The 21,154-nt window shown below is 39.5% G+C and overlaps 1 protein-coding gene across 3 annotated transcripts in view; it reads right to left on the bottom strand.

Moving 5' to 3' along the window:
• The window catches only part of LOC118210048 (NF-kappa-B inhibitor delta-like), a 38,099-nt gene extending 17,804 nt beyond the window's left edge, over window positions 1–20,295 (bottom strand). For 2 of the 3 annotated variants that reach the window (XM_035385873.1, XM_035385872.1), the window contains exons 1-4: window positions 16,571–16,759; window positions 8,306–8,430; window positions 1,003–1,045; window positions 162–433 (exon numbers count right to left, since the gene is read on the bottom strand). In XM_035385873.1, the coding sequence (XP_035241764.1) occupies window positions 162–433; window positions 1,003–1,045; window positions 8,306–8,430; window positions 16,571–16,586 (456 nt within the window). In that variant the 5' untranslated portion in view covers window positions 16,587–16,759. Of the gene's footprint in view, window positions 1–161; window positions 434–1,002; window positions 1,046–8,305; window positions 8,431–16,570; window positions 16,760–20,199 lie in introns of those variants that run through there. The other variant, XM_035385874.1, reaches the window with a different exon arrangement.
• Window positions 20,296–21,154: the final 859 nt, after the last annotated feature.

Raw genomic sequence — 21,154 nt, 5'->3', positions numbered from 1 at the left:
GTAGCATTAAGATTTGCCTTCGCTGGAACTAAGGGGCCTAGCCCAAACAATGAGAAGCAGCCCCAGACCAAGGGGTGTACACATACTTTTGATCATAGCAAGTATAATACAGAGAAACCTGTTGCTAAGTTTATTATTGGGGTGTCAGCAGAGTGGCTTACCCCAAAGTTAGCGAAGATGGGCGTGTGCGTGTACGTCAGCATGGAGGACGGCCCCACCACAGTGTAGCTGGGACACATGGGTTGCACATACATGTCCGTGGTGTGGGCGGGGCCAGAGGGGTCATGGGTCAGGGGCTCCTGGCATGGCCACTGTGCCAAAGGTTGGAAGGCTGCAGGTGCAGCCTGGGCAATCCATCCTGTGCAGAACGCCCCATTTTCAACAGCTGGCACATCTGAAACACCCCCTCCCATCTCAAAAACACCAGAGGCCCCTAAAGCAAGAGACAGGACAATCAGACAGAGACAGACACCCACCTGCATACAGTGTCTCATCAGGGCTGGCCCGTGGTATAAACGGTCTATGCGGTTGTTTAGGGCCACAACCGCTAGGGGGGCCACACGATCCAATGTTTATCTGAGGTAAATAACGTTATTTTCGCAATTTCGTTATTCATCCCCTATCGCGGAACTAGCGGTATAAATTTTAAATGGAATGGCAACCGAACATTTCATAAGAATGTAATGTAAGAAGAATTTTACCAAGCAAACCCCCAGCAGCACCCCCCCATCCCCCGCTCGACAGAATCCAACAGCACCCCCCCCCCCCCCCCCACCGCCTGAACAGATTTGCTTAGGGCCACCAAAATCCTAGGGCATCATCATATATATGTTCTACACCCTGGCAATAGTAGCGCAAAATAACAGTAATAACTGTAATCTTTCATTCTCTTGCTTGAGGTATTAAGTACTTAAAATAACAATTGAAATATTTTTAAATATAAATTACATATACTAATATTTTAGTCATTCTTAACGAGGATGATTATATCAAAGAACTCACCAACTTGAGGATATGAAGACAACACAGTGTTTGGGACCACAACCTACAAGAGATTAAAATTGTTAAAAGGAAATCTGGAAAATATGTGATCTACTAAGAGGTACCTTGATTGAGAAATATCAAATGTTGAAACATGCATGTAAGATGTTCTATATTTTCTTCTATGTAAACAATTCATAAGCCCTCACGCCCGCCTCTGTAGCCACTTAAAGAAGAAATATTATGAAGATGATCTTAGAACTTCAGTGAGTGGTAACTGGTACAGGTCAGTCAAGAAGCTAATGGTTGCTGCAGGGAACCAGGATGCTGCTGAAGGCCAGAGGACTGTGAAACCCTGAGTCCTCACTTTTCATCTGTTTGGAGGGGCCTTAACATTGCCACCCCAAGCTTGGAGATTAGCCAAATAAACTTGTAAATGGCCCCGTTCACACCTTCAGTCAATGGAACTATTTACGAGTGACCCTAAAGCCAGAATGGGAGGAAAGCATCAAGGCATCCTTGCCTGTGTCCTGAGAACATACGATAAGGAATTAGCACCAGTGTTAACCCACTTTAACTCCTGCCTGGACAAACAATACTATCTTACAACACCTATAATATAATCCTTACTCAATGGAAGGGCTCTGCAGCCTGTGCAGTGACAATGAGAAGTAGACTTCAGTTCCCACAGGACTATTGCCAAATCTCCTTGTTGAGTTGCATAGGCAAGGTATAACAAGGGTATTCTGAAGCACATTCTTCCACTGGGAACAGAACCCGCAATCTATGGCACACAACTGGGATTCATGAAGAAGGGATTTCATGTTTCTTCTCAACTCAATGCTGTACAAGAGTAGCATAACGTGGCCAGTCCAATCCTGATGTACATGCTATACCTTCACAGATTTCTCACGGGCATTTGACACAAAAGATCATGGCCAGCTCTTAGTGACCCCATCCCCACTTTGCATATCCAAACACATCTGGCTGGCCATATGAAATTGGGGCAATCACTACTCAAATGCCCAGTCCACACTGGCAGAGGTCCACAAGACGGGGTTTCTTCTCCACTGCTGTTCATCATCTGCATGAATACAATGGACCGCAATTTGCCTTCAAGTGCTGAACCCATTAAATATGCTGATGATCTGACCCTTTCTGAGCTGCTCTCTCCCAGCTGAAATGCAAGCCACGGTCAATGCGGTTACCAACTGTGAGGCAGATCTTTTGCCTGTCAGTAAATGCAACAAAAACTAAAGACATGGTAATTTGTTTCAATAAGCCACCAAACAAGCCCATCCCTCCTAATGTCCCACTCAATTAACAGTCATCAGACACAGTGGAAGTTTTTAAAGTCCTAGGTGTACAGCCCAGCTCAGGGCTGACATGGAAGAATCATGGCAGGTTTATGTTCAAGCAAGCCCAGCCAAGGTTTTCATTACTGGAGCGTGACTGAACATGCAAGGCTTCCCTTCACTGTCTCACTCCAAATATACCTGGCATGGGCTGGAATCCCAAAGCACCTTGCTAGAGACCTTGAATGCAGGCAGAGAAGATGCTACGGAATCATAGGACAGACATCCGCCACACTACCGCCACACTGCTTGGAGGAGAGGAGAAAGGAAGCAGAAAAAAGGAATTCCAAAGTGGGTTGCCTGACAAGCCCGGTCTGTTGCTTGTTTCTTTCACTGTCCAAGAAAACCACTACAGTCTCCATAAACTGAAACACTTTGCACAGCCCCAGAGCCAGACTAAAAGGCATCAATAGTCTTTCTTTCCCTCAAGCTGTTTAATCAATGAATGATGTAAACTATTACTTTTTTTCATTATTGGACCTTTGTGTGTTCATGTACATAGGTACAGTATGTCTACAACTTATGACGTTGTTTATTTAACAATGTGATTACACAGAGAAATGCAGGCAAGATACTTTAAGAAAGGGTACACTAGCATAGTTTTACCCAGGTACTGAGCCCTTGACCTGCTATTATGCCTTAGTATGTATGCTGCCCTAATTGTGTGTGTGTGTGTGTGTGTGTGTGTGTCAGATATAGTGTGATGTGTGTGTATGTCTATAGTCCCTTTCACACATGGAACCCACAACATTGCCAGGTTTAATTATTTGGGTTAGGTAGTGGTTTTTCGTGTTCACACATAGGTTTCCTATATAGAAAAATGCCTTGAGTCTGTTCACACATGACATGATCATTCTAGTTCCAGATTAGGCAAGATTGGATGTTACATATAATGTATAATGTTACATAATGTATGAAAACACATTTTCTAAACTGGTGATGTTTTTGTACTCGATTCACAGATGCCTGGGAAATATTAGTAGAAGCTTGGATGAAAAACTGAAGAAAAGTAAAGAGAAGCAATGCAGCTAGGCTCCAAAGATGGACACGTTATACGCGGTTAAAGAAGTCTGCATTTACAGCATTACTTGTGTTCGGCAACAAAAAGGCTGGGAAAGAAATGAATGCACAAACAAATCCATAAATTGATGATGTTGCAGAATTTAACACATCACCCTCTGAATCTCTTGTGATTGGCCTGCTCATTCCACGTAAAGGTGTAGTGAGTAGGAACGTCGTAACCTTTTGGTGCTTTACTCGGGAATTCTCTTGCTTTTGTTCACACTATAGCGATGGCGGAAGATTTCCCTAAATCTTACTAGGTCCTGACCCAGGAAACTGGAGGAACCCCATAACACGGAAAATTGACTCCGACTCCTGTTCACACAAGACACCAACGTAGGAAATTTCCAGAACATCTACAGGTTAAGGTGCATGTGTGAAAGGGGCTCATGAGTGTGATCAGATATGCTTCCAGAAGGGATCAGTGCTATCAATGGATTATCAGCGCTATCTACAGATTACCAGCACTATCCAAACCAGATTGTGAACAGGAACCTTCAAAATCAATTTGGGTTATCCATTTATGTTGATACAAAATGCACTAAAAAAAAGGGGGATTTTGGCACCTGCCACCAAAACCTTTAACACCTTTGAGACATATTTATATGTAAATATACAGTATTTACAGAAACAGTGGAGAGGTACGATATAATGCATAAGTTCCAGGTGTGAGTATGCCGTGGCAGTGCACATATGAACGGTGAACAGCACTTCACAGTACATGTCACAGGTATGTTTTCACCAGAGCAGATCACTGTTTGGATCTCTGCATTCTTCCCTAGTGCTCTGGGCATGTTGTATTCTGTCTGTCATTGGAGGTGTAACCCAGAGGCTGAGTTTGGGAGCTGCGAATGTGTGTTGGGATCAGGGGAGGGTCACAGAAGGGGGGACCCTGGGTTGATTTAGTGATATCTGGGTGACGGGCAGGGATTATTGACCCCTGTGCTGCTCTGTATCAAACTGGAACAGTTTCCTTTGACAGATGCGAAGGAGCACTGCAGTGTAGCAGCTGAATGACAGCCAAGCCGTGCTGCATTTTCTTCAGTTAAATGGGGGGAGAACTCAATTCAAGCCTTAATCCCTCTTCATGCGCATTTAACCTTCTTTTTTCCTGGAGTTTTGCGCATAATTTACTACTGGAAAGATAAAAAGTGTCATATGAGAAAAGTATCATGTGTCAGGTTTGGGGAAATCCTGCAGTACATTAAATGTAATTTTTTTTTTGTGTGTGTGTCCTGAAAGAGCTGGCAACTGTTCTGTGAGTAAACCTGTCCTAGGGGATGTTTTCTGTAATTGACCCCCTCTCCTCTCCCCCTGGCAGGTCATGAGTGTTCTCCAAACTATGCTGCTTTCTGACGTCTCAAAACTCTCAAGTCCTCTTCTGAGTGTGTACTTGGCTGGTCATGCTTGTTAAAAGCCCTCCCTTTGTGAATGCGATAAGTGTGCATGAGTGGATCTGGAGCGTGGGCATGTGTGTGTAATTAATGTGGTGTGATGCTGGCAGCAGGAGCTCCTTTGGCAGAAGGCACTGGGCTGATTTGCATAGGCTCTTTGCCTGGCCCTGCAGCAATCCAAGGCGATGGTTTAAACTGTCATGGAAAAACCCCTGGATTATATAAGGTCAAAATCCCCCTTTCTTGGAACTTTGAAGGGCTGTGCACCTTACACTAAAAAAATAAAGATAAAATAAAATGATCAGGATGTCCACGTCCTTATGAATGTTATTATGTATGCTGAGCCTGCTTACAATCATCCATGTCATACCAATATACTTTTCTGAACTGAATAGAGAGAGAATTCCATTGAGCCTTTGGCCTATAAAATCTATAAAGGTGGGATCAGATTCACATATTGTTCTGGTGTCAGGACTGTGAAGTTTATTATGTGATCTCTGACATAGTCCTCTCCTATATCAATGCATTAGCTGACAGACAGCAAACCATCCTTTCAGACCACAATCATCTAAAAAGACATAGATTGAACACACACAGTCAAACAAGCTGCACAACATTAAGCTCTCACATAGATAAGCTTTAAACTCCAAAGGGCAAAAAAAAATAAAAAAAATTGATCAAACCCTATTAAAAAGTTTTAATAATAGAAAATGCGGGATTGAATCTGAAAGTTAAAAAATAAAAAAACATTTGAGAAACAAAAATAAGAATAAAATAAATGTTATGTAAAATAAATAATAATGCTAATGAACAAGGGTTTGACAATGGATGCTAAAACACCTGGGAGAAAGCAAGGCAGTTATGAGTTCACAACCCCCATAAATCCTGATTATGCCTGAAATTTCATGAACTCAACAACTAAAAACACCTTAAAACAGGATACACAAAATGACCAAAATGCATGACTCTCTTGGTAAAAATAAGTTCTGAGATCTGTGGAATAATTTAAGCCAACAATGTCAAATAACTGGTTGAAAGTTATTTGGAAAGACACTTTGAAAAGTTCATCAGAAAATTCTATAGAAGATTTGAAAAAGGAAATATCTTGTTCAATTTAAGAAAATTGGCAATACAAGAATCATCAAAAGCCACTAGCTTGTCCACTCACAAAGGTACATTGGACAGAAAAGCCAGATTTCTAAGACCTAGAAAAGTATGGGGACCAAACATCACCAGGGCAAAGATGTTAAATGCAGTTTTGTCTATGGAGTTGTTTTAAATATTATTTCAGTTTTAGTGCATGTCTATAAAGTGTGGAAAATGGAAAATGTGAATTAGTTACAGGAAAGAAAAAGAGAAAATACTGCAAAATTAAGTTAAAAAGAAAAGACAAGATGGGGAGTGAAAAAGAGCAGATGTGAGGGAAGGGCAAAGAGAAAATAAAATAGAAAAAACATAATAAAGTTAGAGGGACAAAACTAGTGGCTGCATGATTGGTTTCGGCAAAAGGTGCGGGTATTATAACATATGTTTAAAAGTGTTCATGGGTGTGAATGTTCTGAGGGGCAGAGGGAGGGAGTTCCGAAAGGGTGTGTTCTGATTGAAGACTGATTTTTTTTTGCCACAACTCTGTTCAAAACTTGGATCTGGGTTAAGGCTTATGGATCTGGTGAGTCATGACTGCCTGTCAGATGAGTGAGTTGCTAAGAGAGTACAGATTGTTTCAGGCAGGAGTTTGTGTTGGATTTGATAGTAGTTTCATAACTGATAAGGTGTAATAATTGCCAAAACTGAGGGAGAATTCTGCAGTGAAGAACAGTGATGTGTCCATGGCCTGTTGGATGAGAGTATATCACAAGCTATATTATAAGACCGAATGATGGTATTTTTTGCAGATATGGTATGCAGTAAGTGATGGTGAAAATAACAATCAAGCTTAGGTAGGTATATGAGGTTGAATGAGTATAATAAAGCCAAAATTGTCTTTAAAATAATTTATTTTGAGCCAGTTGTTTTGTAGGTTTCTTGGTATGTGGTTTGAATGCCAGGTGGGTATTAAGAGCAAGTGTGGGCTATGATGAGTAATGGGCAACCTGCTCTCACTGCTGTAACCTAGGAACTTATGATTCTGAAAGAACATATGAATTGGCTTAGTGTTTACAATTTTGATCATGTTTCTTGTCGAGGATATTCACATGTTTTTAATGTGGTAGCTTACTAATTTATGATTCTGAAATGAGTTTATGAATTGCTGATTCTGTGATTATAAAAGCACTATGATGTCCAAGAATTGACACTTGGGCATTTATAATTTGTATTATGTTACTGTATATGATTTTTGCTTGCTTTTAATGCTATAACCTATCCACCGCCCAGGGAAAGCAGATGGAAAAAAGCTTTTAGCTAAATCTGGTGCACTGTATTTAAATAAATAAATAAATAACCGTTAGGGGTTTGTAGGCAATGGTGATGGGATCAGGTGTAGAAAACTGCTTGCATGGAGAATGAAAGAACATGCATTCAGTTTTCTTGATGCTTAAAGTCAGATGATTATGCTTGAGCCAGGAGTAGAGGAGGTTCGTGTCACTATTGAGTTTTGAAGTTATCTGTTATCTGGATCTTATCAGAGGTGTATATAATCACATCATTAGCATACAGAAGGCAGTGTAAGATTGGGTAAGCATCCAGGAGATCATTCACATACCAGAGAAAAGGCAAGGGTCCTAGTTTAGAATCTTGCGGGACTCCAAAAAAGCAGTGGATACGTTTCAGTGAGTTCTGGCTACAAACTAGGATCAGTTTTGGAGGTATGATGTAATCAAAGTGGTAAAAGCAGGTGACATGTCAAAATGTCATAGTTTTTCAGAAGGAGTGTGTGGCTTACAGTATCAAATGCTTCCTTGAAGTCTATGAATATGGCTCCAGTCATTTGAACATTGTTAAGAGCTGAGCAGACATGTTCAGTGAAGAGCTTGTGGTCCCCTGAGTCAACTGTTCCTGAAGTTTACTAAGCAAATTATTCAAATTATTATCCAAAAACCACTACTTCAAAAAACATGGACAATATAACCAAAATAAAAAGCACTTTTATTACACAATGTCTGAGCATCCCTTCAAAGTTATAGATACAAACCATAAACTGATCTTGACCAAGCACAATATTGACAATATTATCTTTGGCAAAATGTATAAACTGTATGTTACTATTCTGCACTTAAAAAGAAATTAAACTGAATTGAGGGAGAGTGATAGAGAGACCGGGTGACCAGTGTGTGTGTCTTCATGTGTGTGTGCAAGTGTGTGTCTGCGTGTTTGTGTGCACATGTGTGTCTGCATATGTGTGTGTGCACGTGTGTCTATGTGTGTGTGTCTGCATGTGTGTGTGCACGTGTGTGTCTGTGTGTGTGTGTGTGTGTGTCAGGGAGTGTATGTGTGTCTGTGTGTGAGTGTGTGTGTGTGTGTGTGTGTGTCATGGTGTGTGTATGTGTGCATCCGTGCGTGTGTTCTCCTCACCGCAGTAGTGGGTGTCTTGCAGTTGCTGAGGCTGGCTCTTCTCTTCCGCTGCAGCAGCTCTTTAACAGGGTCCTTGACTCGTACCCCCTGATACGGCCGGGGACACGGCTGCTCTGGGGCTGGCACTGTGCGACATAAAACGTGCTGAGTTACTGTGATGTTACTGTCATATAAAACATACGGGGTTACTGTGATGTCACTGTGATATAAAACATACGGGGTTACTGTGATGTCACTGTGATATAAAACATACGGGGTTACTGTGATGTCACTGCGTGATATAAAACATACGGGCTGACTGTGGTGTCACTGTGCACCACTATACACACAGGGCTAACGTGGAATTAAGCAACACTAACACATTGCCCGGAGATCACACACGATAAGTTGCAAAATACCACGAGGCGTGTATTATGTGCTTATGGGCTGTTTCCCTCTTATCAGACAGCTGATCTGATCGATCGGCATTCAATGGTGTTCAACTCAATTCAGTTCATTGCAGTTTAATTTGTATAACAGTTTTTAAAGAGACACTGCAACAAAGATGGTTTACAACTGTGCAGAAACATTGAACCCCAAAAATGTTTTACCTCAAGTGCTGAGGTAAAAAAAAACTCCTTAATTGGAAGACAACTCAGGAGGACTGCAGCTATGGAGGCGGAACCTGGTCAGCCCATTTTCTGGTTATGTAAATGAGCACAGTCGCAGTGAGTTCCTTTAAATGCACTGCTGATATTTAAGACACGTCTAATGCATTGCAGGAAAGCAACATTGTTGTACCCCTCCAGTGCTGATGAAGTTGGATTTTGGACAGGTGTCAGGATCCATGGATGCAATGCATAGGCACTGTCACCTTTAAATGTAATGTCTCATTAGTAAAAAAAAATTCAGAACACAGTTCTAATATTTCAAGTTGCCTAATTTCGTACCCAATAGCCAACCATCTCAACTTCTCTGACAAGCAACTCTTCCTAAATATGAAGGAGTCATGTGTGCACCCCGGGTATTTTGCAAGCACATTTGTGTTTACATTCCAGTAGTAACACACAACCTGGACATTGATAGGATGTGTGTGCTTTCTGTTTCTGCACAAATGCTCATTCGCTGATGGGGGTATCAGCTGAACGTGTGTGCAGTCAACTGCACCTAGCACATCTGGAAAATTAGCGATGGAATATAATCCCCGTTTGGTATCCGGAAGGGCCTCTGGATTGTTCAGGAATGTGATGTAATGGGACATTCGATGCAGCATGGCATTCAGCACCAGAGGCAGCTTATTTCAAATCGTTGTCTGCGAAATGCCGTGTAGTGTCCTGTCTGTGCGCTGGAATGAGCCGGAAGGCAGGACAGCAGTTTTGTCACTGCAGGGATGGCAGGGATTCATTTTGTAGTTGGATCCAGATCATCTCCCAGCCCATCCAATAAGTGGAGTATGGCTTGACTTGGGAGTGTGTAGATCAGTGGTCTCCAACCCTGGCCCTGGAGAGCTACAGGGTCTGCTGGTTTCCATGGTGACTCTGCACTTTATGAATCAATTAGAGCAGTTAATTACGCAGTTAACTCTACTCACCTGGTGTCTTGGGTCACAATTGGGTGCTGATTTTAAGGTGAAAAAACCAGCAGACCCTGTAGCTCTCCAGGACCAGGGTTGGAGACCACTGGTGTAAATTATTCAGATTCTCTTCTGCCATGCCAAAAGGCAATACTCGATTTAAAAAGCACCTCCCCTTTCACAAACAGAGGGGACAGCCACCATAAATGTTACAGTTTCCTGATTTTGCTCATTTATCCAGACAATATTTAGCCTAGCACTATGAAATTTTACTTCAAACAGCTTTGACATGTCAGCAGTCATCGATTACATTCATAACTTAATCGAGTCAGATACAATTAAAACCAAGGTATTTATGTCACATTCATACCTAGTTAGCGTGATTGTAACAGAGGTGCAGAATAATTAAATAATTAAAAATAACAGTAAAAAGAAAGCGTGACTTTTATGGCGACTCACCCCCAACTGTAACATTCTGATGATGTCACTTCTTAAGAATGGCCATGCTGATCTGAAAAGAAGCTAACACCTGCTTTTCCCGGATGTTGAACAACAGACGCAGTTACCTTTGCAGCAACGGCCACCAGCCATGATGAATCAGCTTTAGCAGGTCATTTCCCCGCACTCTGCCCTCCCACATATTTGTGGTCTAACATCAGAATGCCCTAAAATACATATACATTAACCCAAATTTAACCGCTAATTTTAGCAATGTTGCTTTTCTCTCATTTTTCCTGCGCTAACCTCTAATGCAACACCTTAGTAAACATGGACAAACACTATTTATCTTATTAGCATCTATAAAAGTCTCACGAATCCCTAGAAAATATGGCCTCCAGTCTTAAATTAAGTGGTCTATTTTAGAAAGACTTAAACAGCTGTTTTGAGATTATAACCTGGGTAACTGCATGCAAGCTACCACATGAGCTAGCCCTTGGGTTTTGGTGGCCCTAAGCAAGAATGATGCTGGGCCCCAATGTGCTTGACCATAAATCACTAAATCACATTTAAAAAAAAAAGAAAAAACCTGACTTGTGCAGCCCAGGGATTGTTGTGGCCCCAGATGACTACATTAAGAGGCAGCAACCAGCTATGCAAGGGAGAAGGTAACTACAAATATTTCAGTACACTATTTATACAGACTTCCAGAAAAGTACATCTGTAAACTTTTAAAAACAAAATACTGAGAATTGACAATAAAGAATATTTCAGATTTGGTTTGCTCATGTTTGATTATTGCTTTTAAAAACAAAGGAGCGATGCACCATGGGACTGTTGACTCTGTGTCTGCAAAGCTTCCCCTTTTGAAGGACCGTTAACTGTTTTGGGATCCAGGGGCGTGGTTTTCATGGTTATCAATTTGATCAAATCAGTGACTGTTACATTTATGTCTGCAGATGAATGGTCAGTAAACTGGTCTTTTTACTATTCTCTGCACATTCATGCTTATGCTTTGTTCCAGTAATTTTTATCCTGACCCATGAATCAAATGTAACTATAACCACGTGACATGTGACCTTTTAAGTGCAAGATGCTTTTTACATTTGTTGAGGACAGGACATAGTAAATATAGTTTGGAATGTTTATCAATTTCCAAAATGAAGTTACCAAACTGTGAGAAGAAAAAAAATGCATTTACGCTACGAGTCAAAGTTAAGGATGAAGTTTTCATTTAGTCCAGGTCAATAACATAAGTTGATTCCTAATTAGCACAAAAGGGTTGAGTATTCATGACATGTTTTATTTATGTTTTACTCAAGAAAAAAAACCCCACTGCAATTGGACTGCATATGTCTTAGTATTTATTAAATAGTATTCCTAAAAAACAACTCACTAATGTATGTCTTTACATTACTGGAATTTACAGACACCCATATCTAGAGTGACTTACAACACAAACACTCCCTTTCTCTTTCTCTAAAGCTTGAAGTAATAAAGTAATCTGTGTTGATAAAAAATGGGTTGAAAATGTTTTTAAAAATTGAAAGCATTCAATTGATGTCTGCAAAGAAAAAAAAAAAACGGCATGTTTCTTTGATTAAATATACTGTCTTTTCTTATGATCCCGTTGCAAGTGTCCACCCTTTTGTTCTCATTCTAATTTCAGTTTCCCAAGACACCTGCAGACAGACCTTTCCCCTTGAGCTAATTCTTGCTTCTGCTAAGTCTACACTCACAGTCACCCATTATGTCCCATGAGTTATTTCACCCCCCCCCCCCCCCCCCCAAAAAAAAAGAAAGAAAAGGGAATGAAGATTTTCAGACAGGTTCATTGTTTGTGAAATTAAATGTAAAGGGTTTCTAGCTGCATAACCAAACAACAGTCTGCCATTAAGGGATTCTCTGGCTTAATGATCATAGCCAGAGCACAATGCCAGTATATAATAATGAAATATATGATGGCTAGAGCACATAGAACTTTGAAGAAAGATAAATTCTAATTTTCTTGTCATTAATCTTCTTTGCACTGTCAATTCATGTCAACACATGACTGCTATCTGTTCTCACCATGAGTGAGTGTGGATTACTGAGAAAATTTCACACTCACATGTTTAGACAGGGATGCAGATGGTTTTGTATTCAAATGTGATATTTTATTATTTCATTAAAATTAGTTTGCACACATAATTAATCAGAAATATTATTCAGAAAATCGTTATGGTGGTTCAAATGACCTGGAACAAAATACAGTTTTTACAAGGATGGTAATTTCAGGAATGTGCCTGTTAATATTTGACGGTTATCACTCCACATGACAAACCCACTTTGAAATGTTTCTAACCCAGTCACTGATTAGTCACTAAAACAAATATTTAAAAAGTACAATCAGCCAAATACTCTTATTTTCAAAGAGACTACATGATTTATCAAAGAAGGAATATGAGTCATAAAAAGGGAGAAGGCAGTTGGTAATGATTGGCTTCACTTGACAACTCCCAGGAAAACCAAGAAAACATGATAAGGGAGTGGAAGACAAATTGTGGGAAATCCGGGGACTTTAAACTTTTAACTTTGCATTGACCTTTTTACCTGTTTTTAATGCAGTAACAACGTCTTTGGTCCCTAAATGTTCATCAACCAAGTATATAAACAGGGTGCTTGGTTTATCTGTCACAGAGTCAGGATCCTGATTGGCTACTTATGAGTTTGACCAGTGATGGTCATACAGTAAAATGAGGCCCTTGGGGTTATTAGCATAGCTGGCTTGTAGTTCAAGCAACTGGCTTGTGGGTCTGTTGCTGGCTGACCAGAACATTCCTCTTTCCACTGTAGCAGGAGCCATCTATCATAAAGAGCCCAACTGCTGACATATCATTTAGCTAGAAATTAGATTATCAGTACAAGTGTTTAACTGGAAGGGAAAACAGTTAGAGCTAGAGCTCAATTAGAGCTCAGTTTGGAGTTCCTAATCAGCACACAAGGTGGCCCACTTTTTTTCTGAGACACAGCAGCTGCCAAAAGTCCAGTTGCTGCAAGCAGGAAATGCTAAATAGAGAGCCAAGACCAGAAGAGGGAGTGTCAGATTTATCAGTTCTTAGAAGTGAACATCTTCTTTTATGCTTAGTTCCTTGCTACACGCCTTCTCTCACCCCTCCCCCACCCTCATGCAAACGTATTTTTATCGGCCACACAGGGCAATGTGCAGTGCGATTAGATTGAATGATAAAAAATAATAAATATATTAAAACAATGAAATATAGCCATGTACTATATACACTGCATTTGAATATGTAAATACATACATATATGTATATGTGCACTGTATACGCATAACCCCACCTCCCAATTCTAAAATATAGTACAGAAAAATATAACCCCCCACTCTGCTTCCTTCGCTACCACATTTCCATCAAAGCACCATCTTCTGGACTACCTGCAACATTCCACTGATCAGTTAGGCTGAATGGGAACAGCTGGAAGGGTGGTTGAGGCGAATTATTTCATGGTTTTGTGCATGTGATGACAAGAAACAGCAAAAGTTACAAAACAGTAAATTTCTTATTTTAGAGTCTGTTTTCAAAGCACAGTGTTGAAAGTACCTTCACACAAATATTCATGCAATACTATTATAATTTCCTTTTGGAAAGTTTTTGCAAAAATGCTAGGTATGGCTGTATATAATTGTTCTTTTTGTTTTTTAGGAGAAGCCAATTAAACAATACAATACAAAACCTTGCTACAATTTTATTTTGAAACACAATTTAAATTGGCCATATAATTTGGCAATATACACACTACATTCACCAAATTTATACTAAATATTTAATACATTTAATAAACTAGACATAAAAATTAAAATATCACTTAAATATGTATGCCTGGCTTAGATATAATGTTAGGATTATTTCTTATTTAGATCGGTCATTTCAAACATAATAAATATTGTCAAAAGTGACATTTTAAAGTTAAATCTGATAAAGGACATATTTTGGTTAAATGTGAGAGAAATGTACCAATACATGGTAAAGTGTTAAGATTTATGCACTTTATTTTATGAATTTCACCTCTGGCACTCTATGGTAATGTATGTAAGCTAGTGTCTTCACACCACTTTCCTTTGAGCCACAGCCTATGGGAAATCATATGCATTATTAAGCACATTGTGACATTTTGCATAATTGTACATATGCATAATGTCACACTGAGAAGGTCCAAAATAAATAATGCTGTTAGTATTCTTCCTGTTACAGAAACATTATATATAGCCTAGTCTGAATGTATAGTCTGCCACATGGCCAAAGATATTATCTTTGATCTTTTTCATTAAATATTCATAAACATGTGCGCGCACACGCACGCACACGCACGCACGCACGCACACACACACACACACACACACACACACACACACACACACACACACACACACACACACACACACAAAAATCACATCTGTAAAACAGTCACCCACACCCCCATATCGAAACACACATGCTTGCACCCTGCAACGGACACACACACACACACACACACACAAATGTCACATCTGTAAAACACTCACCCACACCCCCATATCTAAACACACATGCTTGCACCCTTCAACAAACACACACACACACACACAAAAGTCACATCTGTAAAACACTCACCCATGCACTCCATAGCTAAACACACATGCTTGCACCCTCCAACAAACACACACACACACAAATGACTCACATCTATAAAACACTCACCCACACCCTTGTCCATGAACACACTTGCACCTTCCCTCCAACACAGACACACACACACACACACACATGACCAGATGTACGTACGTGTACACACACACACACACACACACACTAACACAAATGAGTAGTGTCATCTCTAAAAAAGAGGAAGGTGAGGGATAAATAAATTAAAAACAGAGAGGAGTGGAATGCAGCTGTAATGCCGTTGCACAGTTTTGCATATCAAGATTACTGAGCGTCCATAACAAAAAAAAAAACAAAAAAAAAAAAACCTACTGACTACATCCAGTATTGCACTCTTTCCCTCCACTGTTTAAAACTTTGGAATGTAAATTGTTTAAAATGGTCTTTTTGTCCCAGTAGCCAATAGCATTGATAAGCATCGCAAAGTTGCATCCTCACGGTTTATTGGTGAGAAAAATGCAGATATCTCTCAATTTGCACCAAAGCTATCCCCTAAGCCTTTTCTGTTAATTATTCCATCAAACTCAACAGCCAGGGCTTGACTGCACAGTGTTTTTGTCTGATAGGGGGAAAAAAACACTTTGATCTGAAAAATGCATACAATTGCTTTACCATCCTCTGGAGAAAAACTCTCCACCACTTCTGCCTGACAGGTATAATGAGTGTCTCCAAGGTGTATACTTTAAGATGTCAAAGACTGTCCTAATTACCTCCAGGTGGAAATAGTACAGAACTGGGAAAGAAAAATCTTAATTTTTGACTTCTCAAACATTTGTAATTTGACATGTTTGCTAGCCAATTAAGCAACAAAAAGTATTGTTCTAAATATCTACAAGGAAGGGGGTAGTGTAAAAATATAAAGTATACTGCCGAAATACAAATGTAATTTTGTCATTTTGTCTAACTGAAAGTTCAGATTTCTTTTTCTGTTTTCATCAGAGACAAGATTTGTCTTGGTGTTATTTAAATCGTGCTTTTTTTGCATGTTAAACAATAAAGTGAAAATGAACTTAAACATGTAATCACTTATTTTGCTTCTGGTGCCATATAAATGATGAGTCTAAGGTTCAGTTCTCTGAGATTCTAGTCAATGAAAACTTATAGAAACCTTGCAATGTTACATATTTATTCTTCAACAGCTTAATTTCATATTTCATACCACAGTAAAGGTTTTCAGTTTTTATATATAAGTACAAGATAAGCAGTAGAAATAAAGCGAGCAATTAAATCAGGGTCAGTCAGCTTAATAATTTAATAAAATATTTCATTTTCAGCTAAAAGCAGCAAAGAATCATGTACAGAAACGAATCAATTTCTATCAATCAATTTCTCCAAAATAAGACCACCGGAACATGATCAGAGCGTGTATTCATTGGGTCTTTTAGCAGATTTTGTTAAATTGTAGACCTTGTAAATTTTATGTATTATGATTTAAGTGGTGTTTATAAATCCATAGATCTCAATGGTTAAGCATCATTGATCAACCGTACTCACTGAACATCTGTGCCATCTCTGAGCACCTGCTGCCCACTGCAGAAATAACCCTTAATTTCAGAAATCCCACGTACTTACATTTCTCCCAGTGCATACTGCTGATAGTTTCTCAGGCCTTGTGTCTTCAAGTTCGATTATCGGGTATATGTTGTAAAATTTCAGTGATGTCTTATGCCTGCTGCTTCTTAAAAGGCCACTACAGAAACCCCAGTGACGTCACAACGCTTTCAACCGCATCTCGGTTTCTTTGTTACACACCACTGATGTAGCCAGCTCAGCACCAGACGGTATCACACACACATTAAGACACACACACACACACACACACACACGCACCTGTGCACGTACACACAGGGCACATGCAGTGCCATCTATAATGTTTGGGGCAAAGACATATTTTGTTTTCTTGATTTGGCTCTGTGCTTCACAACTCTAGATTTGTAATTTGATTTGTAGATTTGTAGTTTGTGTAGATTCTCAGCTTTGATTAACATCATTTGTTAACATCAGCCTGCCCAGGGACAACAGATGGAAATGAGCTAGCTAAATCTGGCATATTTACATCACATAATAGTGATGTTGATCAATGTGTATTGTCCCTGTCAAATAAATAAATAAATAAATAGATTTAAAAAATTGGTTTCGCTATATAGAAATGACAGCACTTTTTATACATAGCCCCCCTCACCCAACATTTCAGGGCACCACAGTGTTTCATTTCATGTCATGTAAGTAAAATTAGTCATGTTTACAACTTTGTCACATTTCCTTTGCATGAAATGAATGCAAAGTCTGCGTCAAATTCTTTCCAGTTTTCACAAACCTCCTTTGTTACTTTAACAGTATGTTTTGGATCAATGTCTTGCTGCACTGTCAGATAAAGTGCTGTCCAAGAAGTTTGGAGCCATTAGCATGAGCAGATAAGATGTTTTAGTACGCTTTGGAATTTGTTCTGCTGTTGCATCATTAAGGAAGACCACCATGTTTCACAGACGAGGGGGCGTGCTTCGGATCTTGAGCAGTTCCTTTTCGGCCTCCACACTTTGCTCTTTCCATCACTCCGATACGAGTGAATCTTCTCAAAAGACCTTTTTTTCCAGAATTCTGCAGGCTCTGCAACCTGTAACCTGGCACTGCTGTTTTTGCAGCTAACTTGTGGTTTGTATATTGCAGTGTAGCTCCGTTAGTTGTGTTTGTGAAGTCGTCTGCAGACAGTACTCACTGCACATCTATGCCTGCCTCCCGAAGAGTGTTTCAGATCTGTTGGACTGCTGTTCTAAGGTTTTTCTTCATCATGGTGAAAATTCTTAGGTCATCACTTGTAGACATCTCCCTTGGCCTGCCAGGTCCTTCACGATTACTGAGCTTGTCAGTGCTCTTTCTTCTTAATGATGTGCTGGACAGTTGATTTTGGTAAACCTAAGGTCTGGCTTGTCTCTGACAGTTTTTTCTTCTTATTATTTCTCAGGCTCATAATGGCTTCCTTGACTTTCAATGCCACAACTATGGTCCACATGTTGACAAACATCAATAACTGACTTCAAAGGCAATCAAAAAGCTAGAATCAAAACTAGATACTGAAAGCTCTCTTATACCTACACCAAGGAAGCAGTTGAACACAAGTGACTCTTCAGAAATACCTGTGAAGTCTTTTGTCCCAAACATTATGGTGTCCAGAAATCTTTTGGGGGGCCTATGTATAAAAAGTGCTTTCATTTCTACATGCTGAAATGAAAATGCATAAAAATACCTTTTAATAAAATAATATAATCTGCATTTTAACCATATGTGAATTGTTTGATTACAAATCTGAAATTGCGAAGTACAGAGCCAAATAAATAAAATAAAAAGTCTTTGTACCAAACATTATGGAGGGCACAGATGCAGGAACACGTTCACAGAAAAACTCACAGACACACACATATGTGCACACACATGCATGTACAAACATGCACACATTTAAAAAACTGAACAGTTTCTCTGTTGTCTGTGATGGTTTGTTGTGGAGATCCATATAACTAAACCAGCAGGACAACATTGAGAAAGTCCATTTCTTTTGATCTTATGATTCACAGAAAATAAAAATAAAAAAACAAGCACAAAACAAACACAGGAGACTTCAGTGCCTGTAACTGTCCCTACTGCTTCGTATAATATTCACTATAATCTGGAATTAGCGAATCGTTTGAGACCAATGTTCCGGGTTCAGGCATCTCTGGGAACAGCCTCATCCCAAAACAGGTATTTCTGGTTTCCGGGGGGAAAAAAGTGCTTTAAATTTGTCTCCCATGGATCAAGTCATTTATCAGCGCCTTTGTGCACAGGTGGGATTTAGATTTAAGTCTTTCTGAAACATGTTGCATGGGATAATGTGAGCAAACTTGCTGTGACATTGCATCAAGGTTAACACACAGGTGCCCTCTGTTCTCAAGCAGCAAGTATAAATATACTGCTGATGCAAAAAGACAGTTTTATGGGGAAAAAAGGAGTTAAAGAAGAAACAAGATAATGAGTAATCAAGAGTAAATACCTAACATAGAATGTCTCACATTTGAAACCATCATTTAATTTTTTTAATTATTATGTATTGCAAAAATGTATTTATTGTTCTTTATTTTATTTATAAATTTTTCTTCCAAAGTCATGGGAAATGTATGGTCCAAAACAGCTTGCAGTAGGTTTGCAGTACATATTAGTTTTTCCCCCCTTTTTTCACAAATGTGTTTTAGCACTCATAGCTGTAGTTGTATCTTTTACTAAATGCATTAATGGCCATTTTTGTCACTTGGGACTAACGGGTTTCACACTGTTTCTCAGAACCTGAAACATCTCTGCTTCGGGCATGGCTTCAAACAGCAGATCGGCACATCTGTAGAAAAGTGGTGCCCAAAGTTAGACTGCGGCTTTGTGAGTTGAAACTGCACTGAGTCAGCTTATCAGAACGACAGAGGAAACACCTGCAGGTGCTTAAAGGTTCACTGGCCACCGTGCCGAGGTTCCGTATCTGAGCTGCCCCTCCGTACCCTGCCGGTTTGTTGCCTAAACTCACAGTGCTCATAATATTCTTCATTTGTTAGTGTTAATCAGTTTAACCACCAGGGTCCAGGTTGAACTATGCGGTTGTTCCCTGTACTTGGACCGGTACTTCTCTCTAGGGGTTTCGTCATACTTGTTCCTGGTTATGGTTATACACTTTGTTGTACGTCGCTCTGGATAAGAGCGTCTGCCAAATGCCTGTAATGTAATGTCAGGATCAATCAGAGCACTGCATTCATTCTGTATCAACCCGTCAATACTGCATATAAATCCAATCAATAAAATCACCAATTGCGTATTTAACTGGTGCATATAATCATGTTTACCACACACACACACACACACACACACACATACACCCTTTATCATGTGTCCTCTTACCCTTATTTTCTGAATTTTTTGTTATTCATTTTCCTTAAATAATAATTTAATTGTTATTTAATAACAATTGAATTGTTACTCAGGGAAAATAAATCTAAATTTCAGTATAGCCCATATTTCATTAGCAATGAATTCTAGCACATTCTCTGAGTGCTAATAAGAGCAGCACTGGTGTTGTTTCAAAGTCAGTACTCCCCTTACTGAATGCAAGGCATGGATAGCATGGCTGTCAGAGATCTTTCAACTATCACCTGTGGGGCACGGTCCAGAATAGAAGGTAAAGGACTTACTCTTTCATGGCAAGAAGCAGAGTCATAGTCTCCTGTTCCATATTCTGTCTCCTACTCCATACTCCTCACAGCATCTCAACAACTCTACTGACTGATGCAAACTATGGTTGCTTTGATTAGGCAGATGCAAAGGAGCTGTTACCCGGGCAGATTTTAAAAGTCCCCCGTTCTGGTGGAGCTGTTAAAATGTGCAAATCGAGATCACTGGAGCAGTACGTGTCTTGCAATACATTACAGTATGGCTCATTCAACCGCCAGACATTTTATCAACCCTCTACCCTTTACACTTCTATGTAACTCCACTGGAGGCCTGTTCCCTGTTCTTCTCTCCACAAAGGAGGCAAGGAGGCAACCTAAAAAAACTGAATTGAAATAAGGAAAGTAAGAACAAAGGTCAAAATTCACCATTTCTATTTAACAAGTGTGACTATGGATAGTTTGAAACTGTAGTTTTAGATTGGAAAATAGCTGTGACCACACTGACAATAATATCATTGTTCTACTGAAGCAGAAATGCTCCCAGCAAACACAACATGTCTGTTATTTTGTATAGATGTAGCAGCAGCATGTCATCATCACATTTACATCTGGATTCATCCAACATTAGTCTTTAACTTTGTTAAAAAAGTGCCTTTTTACATTTGTTTTTTCTCACAAAAAACTTTCAGAATGACTGTTCTAAAAAGTGCATGTATTTATTTGTCAGTCAAGAATAAGAATAAGGGCTAATTCAATCCCGGCCTCAACAACTTTAAAACAAATTTTTTTCTCTCTCTTGACCACAAATATTGATAAAACTCTGTGCTCTACAATTAGCTCCATCAAGATAACCTGGCTCACCTTTAGAGTCATTACTCTGTCATAAGAGGCATATGAGGTGAGTGACTGTGGGCCATCAGTTTGTTTGTGACAGTAAAGAAAACAAAAATCATGAGAAAGGCATCTGCTTGTGCCA

Source organism: Anguilla anguilla, chromosome 12, assembly GCF_013347855.1.
Source record: "Anguilla anguilla isolate fAngAng1 chromosome 12, fAngAng1.pri, whole genome shotgun sequence".
NCBI lineage: Eukaryota > Metazoa > Chordata > Actinopteri > Anguilliformes > Anguillidae > Anguilla > Anguilla anguilla.
This window is presented reverse-complemented; position numbering and strand designations above follow the sequence as displayed.